General features: G+C 37.8%; 3 protein-coding genes across 4 annotated transcripts in view; 1 reads left to right on the top strand and 2 right to left on the bottom strand.

Annotated features, from left to right (window-relative positions):
* Window positions 1-1,955, top strand: part of LOC107720149 (tripartite motif-containing protein 35-like) — a 4,319-nt gene extending 2,364 nt beyond the window's left edge. The window contains exons 2-6 of one of the 2 annotated variants that reach the window (XM_016527783.1): window positions 68-163; window positions 759-983; window positions 1,100-1,122; window positions 1,192-1,313; window positions 1,397-1,955. In XM_016527783.1, coding sequence (XP_016383269.1) covers window positions 954-983; window positions 1,100-1,122; window positions 1,192-1,313; window positions 1,397-1,548 — 327 coding nt within the window. In that variant the 5' untranslated portion in view covers window positions 68-163; window positions 759-953 and the 3' untranslated portion in view covers window positions 1,549-1,955. Of the gene's footprint in view, window positions 1-67; window positions 164-758; window positions 984-1,099; window positions 1,123-1,191 lie in introns of both variants that reach the window. The other variant, XR_001637582.1, reaches the window with a different exon arrangement.
* Window positions 1,956-2,810: 855 nt separating this feature from the next.
* On the bottom strand, window positions 2,811-4,405 carry LOC107720148 (uncharacterized protein CXorf21-like). Its single transcript, XM_016527782.1, has 2 exons — window positions 4,332-4,405; window positions 2,811-3,673 (listed from the first exon to the last, which is right to left on the bottom strand). The coding sequence occupies exon 2, from the start codon at window positions 3,671-3,673 to the stop codon at window positions 2,852-2,854; it is 822 nt and encodes a 273-aa protein (XP_016383268.1). The 5' UTR covers window positions 4,332-4,405; the 3' UTR covers window positions 2,811-2,851.
* Window positions 4,406-8,406: 4,001 nt separating this feature from the next.
* On the bottom strand, window positions 8,407-15,345 carry LOC107720151 (ribonuclease H2 subunit B-like). The gene is made up of 12 exons (XM_016527784.1): window positions 15,011-15,345; window positions 14,673-14,744; window positions 14,426-14,533; window positions 14,209-14,285; window positions 14,011-14,125; window positions 13,840-13,904; window positions 12,468-12,570; window positions 12,307-12,388; window positions 11,127-11,172; window positions 10,756-10,833; window positions 10,405-10,515; window positions 8,407-8,426 (listed from the first exon to the last, which is right to left on the bottom strand). Exons 1-11 carry the CDS (start codon window positions 15,072-15,074, stop codon window positions 10,405-10,407), a joined length of 921 nt encoding a protein of 306 aa, XP_016383270.1. The 5' UTR covers window positions 15,075-15,345; the 3' UTR covers window positions 8,407-8,426.
* Window positions 15,346-15,590: the final 245 nt, after the last annotated feature.

The raw sequence follows: 15,590 nt of genomic DNA on the forward strand, positions 1-15,590 counted from the left end.
TTTTTTTAACAATAAATTTGTTTGTATTGTGACTAGATGTTTATAATGAACTGTTAATTTCTTCCAGAAGAAACTCAAAACTGCATCAAAACATTTACAGGTGAAACTAAGAACATATGAGGAGTTTCGACAGACTTTGCTTCAAACTGCAAAACATATTAAGGTCAGAATTAAACTATGTTTTCGGGTTATTTGAAAATGTTTATAAGTATATCTAACTTATTTCTCAATGCAGAAGTAGCCATTTCCTGTGAATGTGTAAGATTTCCGATTCATTAGCTGCTATAGGTAAATAACTAAATGGTCTGTAATTCATTTTTCCTCTGTCTTTTATTACATTGTATATTTTTAAAACAGGGACATTAATCTGACTGTACTGCTCAGTAAATAAAAAAATAATAGACTTACAAACCAACATGAAAAAAAAAATTGTGATAAAATTCTGGATCACGATCCTGCCTGAAAAATAAATCAATACGATATGTTTGCCATATTGCCCACCCCTAAATAGAAGTTTTATTCGCACCACAAACCAATGTGTTTATGATTACTATAATAAATAATATTATTGTTAATCATAATAATGTGAAATAGTTTGCAGTATCAGGCAACATAGATAAATTTTGTACAGCTAATTGGAAGGGGTAATTCAAGTTAAAAATGGCTGTACACACACTTGCATTAAAAAATAATGTGGATAGACTGTAGTGTTACCAACTGTAGTGTTGTGTATTTGTCTGAAATGTATTTTGTTTCAGTTTCAGGCTCAGCACACAGAGAGGCAGATTAAGGAGGAGTTTGAGAAACTTCACCAGAGAGTCAATAAGGATAACTAAACTGTGGAAGGAAGAACAGCAGAAGAGTCAGACAGTGAATGAGAATATTGAGAAAACGAACACAGAGATTTCCTCTCTTTCAGACATTATCTGATATCTATCTACATAGAGGAGGAGATGCAAGCTGAAGATGCTTTATTCCTACAGGTATGAAGCATGTGTGTTTACTTACAGCAGATTCAGTATACTGGACACAAATGCAAAAAAAGTTGTTTTTGAAAATGAACTTAAGTTTTGTTGTATAATCTGTATTTTTTTTACAGAACTATGATGCCACTTTGAAAAGGTTTGTATCGTTTCTTCTGTTGTTCTGAACTCAAACCGCAGCATCGCTGACTGCTGAGTGTTTTTCCAGAGTTTCCCAGTGTAAACCGCCGGATCCGGAGAACATTTCTGGAGTTCTGATCAGTGTGCCAAAACACCTGAGCAACCTGATGTTTACTGTGTTACAGAAGATGCAGAAAACTGTTGATTACAGTGAGTAAAGAGCACAACAATGAATTCAGCTCCATCATAAGAGTAATTTGTTTTATTTCATGTTTATGTGTCTCTCTCTTCAGCTTCTGTGACCTTTGACCCCAACACTGCTCATTGTAATCTCATCCTGTCTGATGACCTGACCAGTGTGAGGTACATCGATGAGGAACAGACACTTCCTGATAATCCAGAGCGATTCGACATGTTTGCTTGTTCTGGGCTCAGTGGGTTTTGACTCTGGCTCTCACTGCTGGGACGTTGAAGTCGGAGACAGTACAGGCTGGTTCCTCGGAGTGATGGCTGAATCTGCTCAGAGGAGGAATAAAATATTCTCAAGGAGTGGAATCTGGCTGGTGGCTCATTTCTGTGGTGAATATAAAGCACATGAACCACCACAATCACCAACTCTCCTCCCAGTGAAAGAGTAACTGCAGAGGATCAGAGTTCAGCTGGACTGGGACAGTGGAAAGCTGTCGTTCTCTGACCCTCTTACTGACACACACATACACTCCTTTACACACACTTTCACTGAAAGATTATTTCCATGTTTAGGTGTTGGCTGTAACATTTCTCCTCTGCTCATCTTACCTGTAAATTCCTCAGTAAAAAAAACTCACTGTAGATCAAATTATTAAACATAACACCCAGTTGTCTTCATTTAGTAATCTTTGACTCTGCTGCTGATTATGTTTAGTCATTTATAATAAATAAATAAACATGCTCATTGACCTTTTGATGCTGAGTCTATTAAAAGGCATGTATATATTTAAAGGGATAGATACCCAAAAAGGAAAGTTCTGTCATCATTTACTCACCCTCAAGTTGTTCCAAACCTGTACAAATTTCTTTCTCTTTATTTTTCTAAAATCTTTGTGTTTATATGAAGAAAGAAATCCATAATTGTGCCTATTTATAAGTTACATGTCTCGTTCAGGTTAGGCAATTCAAATTTTACCTCTGGGTTTTTTAAAATGATTTGCGATTGCTCTCACAGCAGTTGTTATTGGCAACTAAAACTATTAATAACCTTAATTATCATTTTTGGTAATTATGCTGAGATAAAATGTCAATTTTATATGAAATCTTAAACTTAAAAAATGAAATTATTAAAAAATAATGAAAATTAGTAATGTTGCCTTGGCAGTTAATTAAAATGTTTATGTACTTAAAGTACTAAAACTAAAAGCAAATAAAATGAGTAAAATTGAAATGAAAACTGTACATGTAAAAGCTCATTTAAAAGATGAATCAATAATATAATTACAATTTTTAATGAAACATTTTAAAACTTGGCAAATTATTTTATTAATTTATTCAATGACTGTGGGAACCCTGAATAATCAACCATTTGAATTACAAATTGTATTTATTTAGCATTTTCAGAATTACTATTACTTTAGCATTTACATAATCACTGATTAAAATGCTAGTTTCAAGCTATTACATGTTACACGTTACACATGTAAGTCCATCTTCTTGGTCTTAATGCCACAAAGATTTCTTCCTCTCTGTCTTTCCATCTCTTTCCACTATCAAACTCACTTCGTCTCAGTGGAGATCTGCAGCAGAGGGGTGCTGATTTCACTGGACTGGTAACTGCTGGTGACTCTAAGCAGGCAGCTGAGGAGCATGTCTTTGGCCTGTGCCGTCTCCATGTTCTGCTCACGGCTCAGCTGGAGAGTCATCTGATCCAGACTGGTCTGCAGTAACTCAGAGGCCATGACGGGCCTGGTCACCACGGGTCCCTCAGTCAGGTACTGCTTGTACAGCTCCAAAAGCTTCTGTTCCAGGTAGCCATTGAGCTGTGAGTTAGAGAGGGGCTGGCTGAACTGCAGAAGAGAGGGACGCTCGCGCCCGCTTTCTTCCCTCCAGCGCCTCGAACTCCTGTATTCGTGGACCAGAGGAGGCAGGAGGGAGGGGGAGGGAACATCTCCAGACAGGAGGAAGGGCCCAGGCTGGGGGTCTTGAATGAGATTGCCCTGTACATCCCCTGCGCAGGGGCTGAGCGGCAGCACCTGGCCACCAGCAATATGTAAATCGCTGTAATGCTGGCAGATGCTGTGGCAGCATGAAGGCACCAAAAAGGCCTCTGCTTCTGGGGCGTCTGCAAGCCTGGGAATATCCACACCTATGGCCAGTTGCCGTCCTGCCTCAGGGTCCGTGGGGGAAGGATGAGCATCGCTCTGCTGGGTCTTGGTCCGGGTTGTATTTTCTAGAGATGAGTGGACGGAGCTTTGTGCTGAGAGGGGGCAACTTGGCAAAGACGATGATGGCACTGTGACCGTGCAGCATGTTGGGGGATTTACACACTCACGTTCAGCTTCAAACACCAAACTCCACAGCTTACCTTCACACAACATCTACAGTACACAAACACAGAAGATAAATCGGTTCACACTGAACTCGGATGACCTAGCATTCAACAGTTTAAGGTCAGAAAAGAAAGAAAGAAATACTTTGTGCAAGGATGCATAATATTCATCAAAAGTGACAGTAAAGACTTTACAGAAATAACATTACAGAAATTTCTATTTCAAATAAATGTTCTTTAGAATCCGGGAAAAATGCATCACAGTTTCCACACAAAATAATGAGCAGGAAAAAATTTTCTTCAGAATTTTAGAATGATTTCTGAAGGATGGTGTGAAGTCTGGAGTAATGGATGCTGAAAATTCAGCTTTGCCATCACAGTAATTAAAATAATTATTATGAATTGTAATAATATTTATAATAATATAAAACTGTATTTAAAGATAAACTACACACTTGGTGGGCCACATGAAATCACAAGGCTGTATGTGGCCCATGGGCAAAAATAGCATTGCTTAGTCCATCTCACATTACCCCAAGAATATAAAGTTAAAGTAATCTAAGACATTTTTGCATCTTTCACAATTTACTGTGATTGTCATTACCCAATACTTCAGACCAATTAAGAAGACTAGAATCCAGCTAGAATGTGGAAGACAAAAGGAGGATTACGGTACATAGATAGACAGACAGTTCCCAAAAGCTTACCTTTTTTTCTACTCAAGAATTTCTGATTGTTGACTTGTGGTGGTTCTGTGCAGTTCCGTCTCTTTCTCTGAGTCTCCGCCGTTTTTAAGCACTGCTGTAGTGGGTTTTTTTTCACTGTAAGTAGTTATGCTATAGTTGTTCAGTTTTATGCTCCACTGAGGGAGGAAGTGAAAGTATTATGAAATTCTGTCTTCCATGTAAATTTGGAACCATATTTATGTGCATTTATAAATGCCTGTTCTCATGATCCAAGCTTGTTATATTCATTACAATAGACTTAAATGAGCTGTTCAATTTGTGTAATGTGCTATTATCCATCAACAGGTTAAGAGTATTTCCACACACCTCAGACCAGCACACCTCCTTTGCTGTTTCCCCTAGATTTCCTGTTTTTGTAAGAGGAGGTCGTTAGTCATTTCCATAATGGAGTGTCTTTAAGTATATAAAACATAAAAGCTATTGTGGTGAATAAAAGGACTGTCTGTGCTAATAGGAGATGGACCATGGTCCTGTTCCGGGTATTGATTGGCACATTGTTGTATTCTGTAATTCTTTTTCTCTCTCACGCTAATTCAAGCAGCTGTTATATTTGGCAGTTTCATTAGAATGAAAAATGTCTCTATAAACCGCATATTTCCTCTAATACCAACATTTGCACCTGCAGCTATTCGGAATCTTATGTAACAGTGAGTCTTTATTTCCCCAATGGAACCAAATAATCCAATTCCAATGTAATTTAAACCACTGACATGTAGATTGAACACACGTGTAGCGCCGGTTAATCAGCTAAAGGGTTGGTGACAAAATGCTGCATCACCTACATTCATTATTCATGTGATGATCTGTCTATCTTAGGTAAAAATAAAGATTACCTGATGAAGCAACAAGTGAACAAGCACATATACACGCACATTATGCTTTCTCACAATGTTCTCATAATATGCACAAGAAGAATGTATATACTATTTTTTAAGAGTAATGTCTATGAAAATAATCAGTACTTATTTAGACAGACAAAAATTCAGATCACAAAACCAGTCAAATTGTCTGATGTTTTAATGTATACAACAACCTGTGGAGAGTGTCATGCCACTTTAATTTTAATTTTTTTTTTGCATGCCGGTTCATTATTGTGCTTTTATCTCAAATAACCCACCCAAAAAAGCATTTAATTCAAAGGGTCAGAGAGAGGGTTAATGTATATATATATATATAGAGAGAGAGAGAGAGAGTAAATTATTGTAAATGAATAAAAACAAGAAAATAAGATTGCTCACTTGAAGCAACAAAGACAGTTTGCATTTGAGGATCCTTAGATCCTTCAATACACACAAGGAATAAACTCCCTTAATGGTGACCACACGGCTCCCAGAGTCCACCCAATACCCCACCAGAAACTTTAGCCGTCCCATCGTAGTGCCTCTAGCTCAAGTGTCTGACTCATTTGTTTAATATGAATAGATCTGTACTCAACTTTGTTTTTATCATCCTGAGACCCAGCAATTTATTACTTTTAAGTTCTGATAATATATCTGAGACATAATTTATAATCATAATTGAGCAAATACATGGTAGTACTGTCATTTTTATTATTTTATTTTTTGTAGTAACAGGAAAAACAATAAAGTTCTTCTGTAATATGTTTCCAACATACCATGGTGTTAAACCTAAAAGCACCACAGAACATAACACTTACTGTTCATTTCAATGTATTAAAATGTATTAACTTATGATGGTTTTAAATTAGTAACAACTATTGTTGATTTTTTTATAGGCCTATTATTTTCACATTTAGCTTGTTATTTTTAAAAATAAGTTTATATGAAGTTGTTAAATGTTTCCAAATGTGGGTTAAACACAAGTCTGTTTTCCATCTTTAAACTATATATTCAGTTACATATAGTAAATGTTAAATAATGTTCAGAATTATAGGCTATTTAGCAAGAAAGTAAATAGGACATAATAGCGAACTGTAATTTAGGAGATCTTTTATCCAAGGCGATTTATGGTTTACCTGAAGCATCCTGAAGGTGCACACATATTCTGATTAAATCATTTTTATGCATACGAATCTGCATATAATGTTATGTAACATATGCATCATATGTCTAACTGGGATAGTCAGCAGATGCATGTAGCCTAATATATCTAATGTTGGTTCATTATTCATGTGTTAGTGTAGAGTTACAAGCGCACCGTCGCCATGGCTGCGTTAGAAACTTACCATGACTTCTTTCATACAGATAAGAAATGATCATCGCCTATAATATGTCCTTAAAGAGTTTGGCTCAAAAACAGCTGTTCAGCACCATGGACAAAATCAACCAACAAAACTCCATCTTGGCTCTGGATTTCATCAACATATAAAGTAAGTTTTCGCGCGTGGAGCAACGCGGAGAGGGATATGGAGAAGCAGAACAGGCTCACCTATAAAAGTTATTATATAGATTCAAAGGTTACTAAACAAGCTAAGTAATCTATTTGACGTTTTTAACGCTTTTCTTAATGACTTACGATATCAAGTGTCTTGATCAAGGACAAAATGGTGATAGAACCCTCGTGGGGTTTGAAACATCCTTTCATATATCAGCCCAGATATTTAACCACTAAACTACAACACCCAGACACCGACTGTGATGTTTAAGAAAATAAACGCAGCTTTCCGTCCGAACCATTTTGGCCCTCGCTCACGGGACAGGTTCAGGCCCAATGAGGACTACCACAGCGCGTGCACTGTGAAACTGGTCCGGAGCACGTCTATGCTCGTGGTCGGGGAGAGCAGACGCGCGCCGCAGGACACCACGCTGAAGCGGAGCGTGAGCGCCGTGAGCGTCGAGTCCAGCACGGCCCTGTATTACTACCAGAGCCGAGAGGACCGAGTATGGCTCTATTCCCAGAACCAGAACTGCTTAGAGTACTTACAGGAACTGGTGGCGCTCAGGCGTCAGTACACCAAGAGCATCAATGACCTCAAGAACAGCGAACGTAAAGAGACCACGTCCCGCAAGAAGAACCCCGCACCCCGGCCACCGCAAAACAGAGCTGCACAGGTGAGAGGCAACAAGGCAAGGTTTGCATGTTTAAACCTAATGGAAGAAACAGTCAAATCTTGATTTAAAAAATGGGAAAATATGAAAGGTTGTTTCCTTTTTGCAGTTCACTAAACTATATTTGGCTGTTGTAGGTTCTTTAGTTTTGTGGGAAAATCCTTGATCATTTTTTTAAAGAAGGATTCCATGACCAGGCTATTAGCCTAATTTTTAAGAGGTACAACAGTTTTAGTTTTGTGCTTTATCAGTTCTAAAAATAGTAAAAATGTCAAAGGAACCTGTGCTAATGAAATTAGTTTGAATAAGCAATGCAACTAAAAGTATGCATAATACATACATCATCTTAATTCAAAGACTTCAAGGCCTGAACCTTCTGCTCCACCAATCCCAAATGAGGAAGACACACTCCAGTTCTTTGATGCAGTCATTGCAAGCTGTGACCCAGAGCCCAGTCGAAAGCCACATATGGATAATGGGCATGCAGATGTGGACTTCATAGGTGAGTGTGGAGCTTATTACTTAACCTTATCTTTACATTCAAACTCTAGTGAACTCTAAAGACTGCATGGAAGATGCACATGTGTACATCTTAATAGAAAGCTTGGTCAACTAGATGTATTTAGTTTTTTCCCCTTCATGGTTCACTCATCAATTTTTTATTGTTTGTTATGTCTGTTTCTCTCCATCCTCCTATTTTAATGTTTCTTTAGTGGCTACTAGTACCAGCGAACATGACCTTCACTCTAACTGGGTACTTCGGGACCCTCGTCGAATCTCCACGACGGAGTCGCAGCCCAAGAATTCAGATATCAGTCACGGGCAGGCAGCCCAGCGGAAGGGGGACATGGGAAGCACAGGTAGCAGGAGATGTCTGCAACGAAACCCAATCCACCTGCCGAAAGTGGTGGAGAGTGCCTTTCAGACTCTGCGCTTCAAACCCAAGCTCAAGAAGAAAGACTAGCTGCTTAAGCAACACTGTTTAATTCCACTGTTTGTGCCCAGATGACAACTAAAAGTTCACAGTCGTGCGATCAAGAAGTTGGACCTGGAAGAAAGAATAAAGAATAGTCTGAATCACCACAGAGGATGTGAGCTCTGTGACGTAATGTCAATGCTTACTCACTGCCCAAGCTTCATAAATTATCCACAGCAGATCAGAATCTTTTTGTCAGCAGCTCTCGATAACAAACGCTTGAGGCCATTAACAGAGCGTAACCACTGAACAATCATCCTACGCACTGATTCCAGACAGAGCAACAATAATTTCCTTATCACAATAACGCAGATCTGAGAATCACCTGTCTGTTGAAACAGTCAGATATTCAGACAGGGATCAGACATACGAGTGATGCAAAACACATCAAGGTCAAGGGGCTAGCTATTAACTGCCTAGTTATGATAGGTGAGTCTTAATTAACCAAATGCAAAACTAACACCTGTATTTTGCATTTGTTAAAGGGTTAGTTCACCCAAAAATGAAAATTAGACTGTGTTTTACTTGCCCTCGAAGCATCCTAGGTGTGTATGACCTTTCTTCTTTCAGACGAATCCAGTCAGAGTTATATTAAAAATTGTCCTGGCTATTCCAAGCTCTATCATTGCAGTCAGCGGGTGTTGCAGTTGAATAAAGCGCGCATTCATAATAAAACACGCTTCAGTTCACACGGCTCCGGGGGGTGAATAAAGGCCTTCTGTAGTGAATCTATGCATTTTTGTAAGAAAAATATCCATATTTCAAACGTAATAAACACTTTTCTCTCACTTCCGTTATCTTTTTATATGCGGAAGGCATTCCGGCAGAAGGCATATGACGTATGCGTGCGCCTCTGAGGTATGCTAGTCTCGCGAGTTTGTTTATAGGAGCAAAGGAAGCAAAGTTTCCTTACTTTAGCAAAGGAAAACCAGTCTCCTCTTGGTTTATATCGAAATCCTCCGACATTTTTCTTTGGAAATCTTCGGTTTGTACTTCTAATTTGTGACCGGCGTTTTGTTGTGTTGTCTCTCCGCATTCGTCACTAATCACGCAACGCCGACGTGCTACGTCATCCGCCGGCACGGCTTCCGCGTATGACAGTCAGCGGAAGTGACTTTATTTGACGACTTGTGGACTGTTCAACTGCAACACCCGCTGACTTCAATGATAGAGCATGGAATAGCCAGTTCAATTTTTAATATAACTCCGACTGGATTCGTCTGAAAGAAGAAAGTCATATACACCTAGGATGCTTCGAGGGCGAGTAAAACACAAGCCAATTTTCATTTTTGGGTGAACTAACCCTTTAAGTGTAATACAGTAAAACCTTGGGGATCCTTACTATAGCATTTCTTTATATGACATCCCTCAAACTGGTACTAGGTGCCTTAGTTAGTGTGTAGGTTTGTACAATCTTTTTTTATTAATGTTTATAATGATTTGTGATTATCTGTAAGTATACCAGTAAGCAAGAAAAGAGTGCTCAATTGTGTTAACTACTTCAGCTACTGTTCAAGTGATGTATTTCTACTAGTGAGACTGGGGTTTTTTTTAGCATTAAAGCATATAAAGAGGAACTAGATGCATGTGTTTGAATCCAGAACTAAAAAGAGCTGGTTTCTTTTTTTGAAAAAAGGAAGCAGGAATTGGGTATTACCCTTTCAAACTATAAAAAGTAAAATCACAATAGCAACAGGTGCAATGAGTCTTTAGCAGCAAATAATAGTGAATAAAGTTGAAGGAAATGTACTACTATTACATACTATTACAAATACACATCATAAACCAATGAAGAATGTTATATATACTTAAACGTTTGGGTTCAGTATTATATATATATATATATATATATATATAAAGAAATTAATGCTTTAATTCAGCAAGGATGCTTTTAAGTTCACCAAAAGTGATAGATTTTTTTATTGAAGTATTGTATAGCGCTGCATTAAGCACAGCACATTATGAGTGGCAAATAAAGCAATCAGTGGAGCAAAAATTATTTTCTAATACCTTTATTAGCTAAATGTTTGACACTCACACAAACACTCACTCAGCTCTTCTCTTGTTTGACTTTGGGGCTGAAGAACGCAGACAAGCACTTCATGCCAGATTTGTCTACTTTGGCAAGACTCTTCTGAGCAGCAGTCATCTTCTTTGGTGGCTGAGATAACATAGAACATATTTTAAATATTAGAATTATCAAAACTGTAGTACAGTAGCTAAAATTAAGCAGGAAAAGTACATTTACAACCAATAATATTTTAATAATAATAACCAATAATATAATTTTTTAGGCATAGACAGAGAGAAAAAGACAGTTCTGCTTGTAGCATGTAATGCCATTTCTACCAATGCTTGTATCATAAATCCTATCACCACTGTGTTTGTGATTCTAACTCACTTTTCGTGCAAAATCAGTACTGTTGAACTTGGTGTAGTCTTCTCCGGCCTCTACTGGTTTATCTGACAGTTTCCGTTTCTACCGAATGCAAGACAGCAGTCAGAAAAACTAAGTCCAGCAAAAGAACTTTTTGAATCTAAGTGAACTGCTACACCAATCCTCTAAATGCATTCAGAATCAAAGCATTTATTATGCTTCTTGAAACAATGATAATCTGCTTGGGTTAAAGAAGAAATAGAAATCAGAAAGCAAATTATTAAGGCATAAAATCAAGTAAAGCAAGGACAGACATAATTTAACTATTAACATGCAAGCATGGCAGTAACATAACATGCAAATGGCACACTGGTATTTCAAGCCAAAAGATTTACCTTAGAAGGCGGCTCTGTCTCTTTAGGGCTGGATATCTCTGGCAACCTTGTAACATGAGACAAAAAATGTTATACCTACATAAATCTGACTATACAAATAACATGGTACAATGTAAATGACAGTCTGGGAATGTCCTGTATGTTTGTGAGTAGTGGTTGACTGATATGTATTTTTTGATGGCTGATGCAAACATCTTAGAGAGCAGGGTGTTCATTGGCCACTATAAAGCTGATAAATATGATATCACACTATATAGAGGTACACTATGTAACTGGTGCTCTAGCAGTTCATAACCAAAACTGCATGAATATGACGAGTCACACAGGTATTGGGCTACTCGGTTGCGGTTGATGTCCCACAAGGTCTAAAACAGCCTGAATATAAACACTTAATATAGGTGTACTGCAGTGATCCAGAATAAGTCAAAAACACATTTTTAGAAGATTGATTCATGATGTACTCACTCATTATGTTAATTTTAGGGATGCGCCGATCCGATATTCATATCGGGTATCGGCTCCGATAGTGCCATTTTTCTCGGATCGGGTATCGGTCAGAGAGGGCCGATCCAAATCCGAGATTTTATTTTATTTTTTTCCCCCGATTGTGCGAATTATTCTGTGTTACTTCTGAAGCCATACAATAGCATAATGTGAGCTATATGAATATTTAAGTCCTTACATTAAAGTTCACACAAACTCTTTTCTCCACTGTGGCTGTCAGTCATTCGTTCAGCCTTTAAACCCTGGTGATTTCTAAAATTATTGTTCACTGATTTTTCTAGAATAACTTTTTCTGCCGAATTATCCACTAACCTAGTTTATGATACATTTTTGTCATAGATTATAAATATACATAGGCCTATATTTTTTCATATTTGTTTATTTTATTTTTCTTTATAATGAAGTAGTCTGTATCTAGTAGATTGTGAAAGAATGATTATCAGTTCCACACACAGAGATATATAAATTCTACATTTATTTAAATGAGAGGGAAAAACTTCACTGGTATCGGATCGGTATCGGCCAATACCAAACACTAGGTATCGGTATCGGAGGCGAAAAAGGCGGATCGGAGCATCCCTAGTTAATTTTGAACAAAAAAACAAAGTTACATGGTGTACCACTATTTGTGAAGTGATGTGATTGATCAGTGTATGATCAGTGTAGGTATACATACTGCAGATGCTTGAGGAGATCTTTGCTCAGGTCTTCACTGATGTACTCTGATATGAGACCATGTGCGTAACGTAAGTAGTCCTCTAAAAAATAACAAACACAATAACATCAGCAAATAATGCATACAAACATAATCTACCCCGATTTATTCACCCTTTTTACCTTCAGTAGCATCTTCATGTTTCACTCTGACAAACGTGCTGGATTTCACTCCTCCACCCACAGATATGTTGCTCTTTTTGAGTGTGCTTACTGTGCGTTGGACCTAAAAGACATTTTTCAAAATATTTTTAAATGCAACTTAAAGGGTTAGTTCACCCAAAAATGAAAATTGGTTTGTGTTTTACTCACCCTCGAAGCACCCTAGGTGTATATAACTTTCTTCTTTCAGACGAATCCAGTCGGAGTTATATTAAAAATTGTCTTTGATCTATCAAGCTGTTTAATGCCCCTCAGTGGGTGTTGCATTGCTTCAGTCCAAAGGAACTTAAATAAAAATCTCCCATCCATAAAAAAAAAGTGTCTCACACGGCTCCGGGGGTGAACAAAGGCCTTCTGTAGCGAATCGATGCGTTTTTGTAAGAAAAATATCCATATTCAAAACGTAATAATCACTTTAATCTGGCTTGCGCTCACTGTTGTAAACAAACCTAGTTCCGGGCGGATGACGTATGAGGTCGCCTTTGTGCATGCGCCACTCAGAAGTGACGCACGCGGAAACGCAGCGGAGAGATTAAAACAAAACAACGGTAAAGAATTAGAAGTACAAAACGAGGATTTGTAAAGAAGAATGTCAGAGAATTTCGATATAAGCCAAGAGGAGACTGGTTTTACTTTGCTAAAGTAAGGAGGCTTTGCTTCCTTTGCTCCTGTAAACAAACTGAGCGATTTTTATTTAAGTTCTTTTGGACTGAAGCAATGCAACACCCGCTGAGGGGCACTAAACAGCTTGATAGATCAAAGACAATTTTTTATATGACTCCGACTGGATTCGTCTGAAAGAAGAAAGTCATATACACCTAGGATGAGAGCACGTATGCATTGCGTGATTAGTGACGAATGCGGAAAGAGAACAAAACAAAACGCTGGTCACGAATTAGAAGTACAAACCGAAGATTTGCAAAGAAAAATGTCGGAGGATTTCGATATAAACCAAGAAGAGACTGGTTTTCCTTTGCTAAAGTAAGGAAACTTTGCTTCCTTTGCTCCTATAAACAAACTAACGAGACTAGCATACCTCAGAGGCGCACGCTGCACATACGTGCTACGTCATCCGCCGGAACTGCTTCAGTGTATGACAGTCAGCGGAAGTGAGAGAAAAGTGTTTATTATGTTTGAAATATGGATATTTTTGGACAATTTTTAATATAACTCCGACTGGATTCGTCTGAAAGAAGAAAGTCATATACACCTAGGATGCTTCGAGGGTAAGTAAAACACAAGCTAATTTTCATTTTTGGGTGAACTAACCCTTTAAAAACACACATTATTGAAATAATTTATGATTCTTATACAGGTTAAAAATTTTATAAACCTTTTTCTTGAGCCACTCCAAGGTCTTCTCCTGGTTATATCTGTGAAACTTTAAACCACCAACCTCTGAAAAAGAGGATTAAATTTTTATATATTGGACACAAAATTTGGACATCACACTGTATCTGTAACGAATTCGGCTCTATACGTTCCTACAAACTCAAATACACACCTTTCTCATCAGCCACATGATGAAGGGAATCCATTCCCTGTTTGCAAAGCAGAAGTCTTGTGCATCCAGGGTAATCCTCATCCATCACAATCTGCTCCACCGGCTGGAACTTTCCCTATAGGAAGAGTGCCATCATTACAGATGAAGCTCATGTAAATGGCTTTTATTATAATATTTGCATTTGACTTAATCGTTTACCTCGGTGGCGGTACTGCTAATGTATGGCAACAGCAGAAATAAAGGATCAACGGAAGTCACATACAGCAGTCTACCATCTAAGGACACAGAAACAAAAGTGAACAATTAGTTCACCTCATCAGCAAATTACTAGATGATTAATAAAACGGAGCATCAAAATCAATGATCCATAATCACATGTCAAATGGATAGTTCATGTTCTGTAAGGAAAGCTTACCTCTTTGCACTGTCTGTCCAATAAACCAAGACCGAAAGTCTTCAGAAAAGGCTTTTACTTCATAAACACTGACATCGCCACAGCCAAACAGGTACAGTGAAGAACTTCCTGCACTCATTAATAAAGGCAGAACTGTCAGTCAGTTGCACTTTATTTAGATAGACCTCTGATAGACATCACCACTAAATACAGTTGTGCATCACATCTAAACTGTCAGTTGCGGTTAATTAAATTGGTATAGTAACACCTGTAGCAGGATTCTTTAGTTTGATGAAGGACGGATCACCCTCTTCAGACCTGCCTGTGTCCAGTGCCGAATCTGAAAGTGAAGGGTGGAAGGAAAACAAAAACACACAAAATCAAATTACATTAGATTTTTTTAAAAAGAAAACAGAATATCATGGAGATTTAGGTGGGCTTAAAAAGTATACTGACCCTAAAGTTTTAATTAATAATGCATACTTAAACATTTGTCATAATTACAAAGTCTCAGTAAAATAAGGTGTGCACTGAAGACTGTATATAATGTTTCTGCAAGTACACGTGTGTAACATGCAACACAATAAACTTGTAAATGTAAAATACCTGGAGTAATGACAACCCAGCTGTCTTTGTCGGCGTGCACAGAGCGTTTCTTTTTAGTAGTCATTTCGAGGACTGGCCTAAAACGTTAAACTGTATCCACCGGTTGTCTGATCATGATAATGTAAGAACGCAAGACTTGTGAGTAGAGGCTCTGCCTCCAAAAAAATGGCGGCAAATATTTGTGTACACTACAAATAAGGGTGTGAAACTCGAAGTGACGTTTTATTCTGATACTACTTTAAGTAGTAATAACTTTTTCACTAGTAAGTTTAAAAAAAAACATCAGATCCAAAATCTCTAATTAATGTGAAGAGAGAACAGCATCTAATTTGAAATCACGTATACAGACACCCCTCTCTCAAAATGGTACAGTCTCCCAGCATTTCTTAAAGACATAGTAGCACAGTTTATGTTAGACAACAACAAAGTACAGCTGGAAGATCATTCTCAGTATTTTTCAGTGTTTCGTAATCATTTTGCATGATATGATATTTAAATGTCAGCTCATCTGGCTGTCGCACAATTAGCTATTTACAATCTATGTAATCTGTTGATAAACTATGTGAACGACTAAATAAAA

This window comes from Sinocyclocheilus rhinocerous, unplaced genomic scaffold, assembly GCF_001515625.1.
Source record: "Sinocyclocheilus rhinocerous isolate Xijiao unplaced genomic scaffold, SAMN03320098_v1.1 scaffold631, whole genome shotgun sequence".
Lineage (NCBI taxonomy): Eukaryota > Metazoa > Chordata > Actinopteri > Cypriniformes > Cyprinidae > Sinocyclocheilus > Sinocyclocheilus rhinocerous.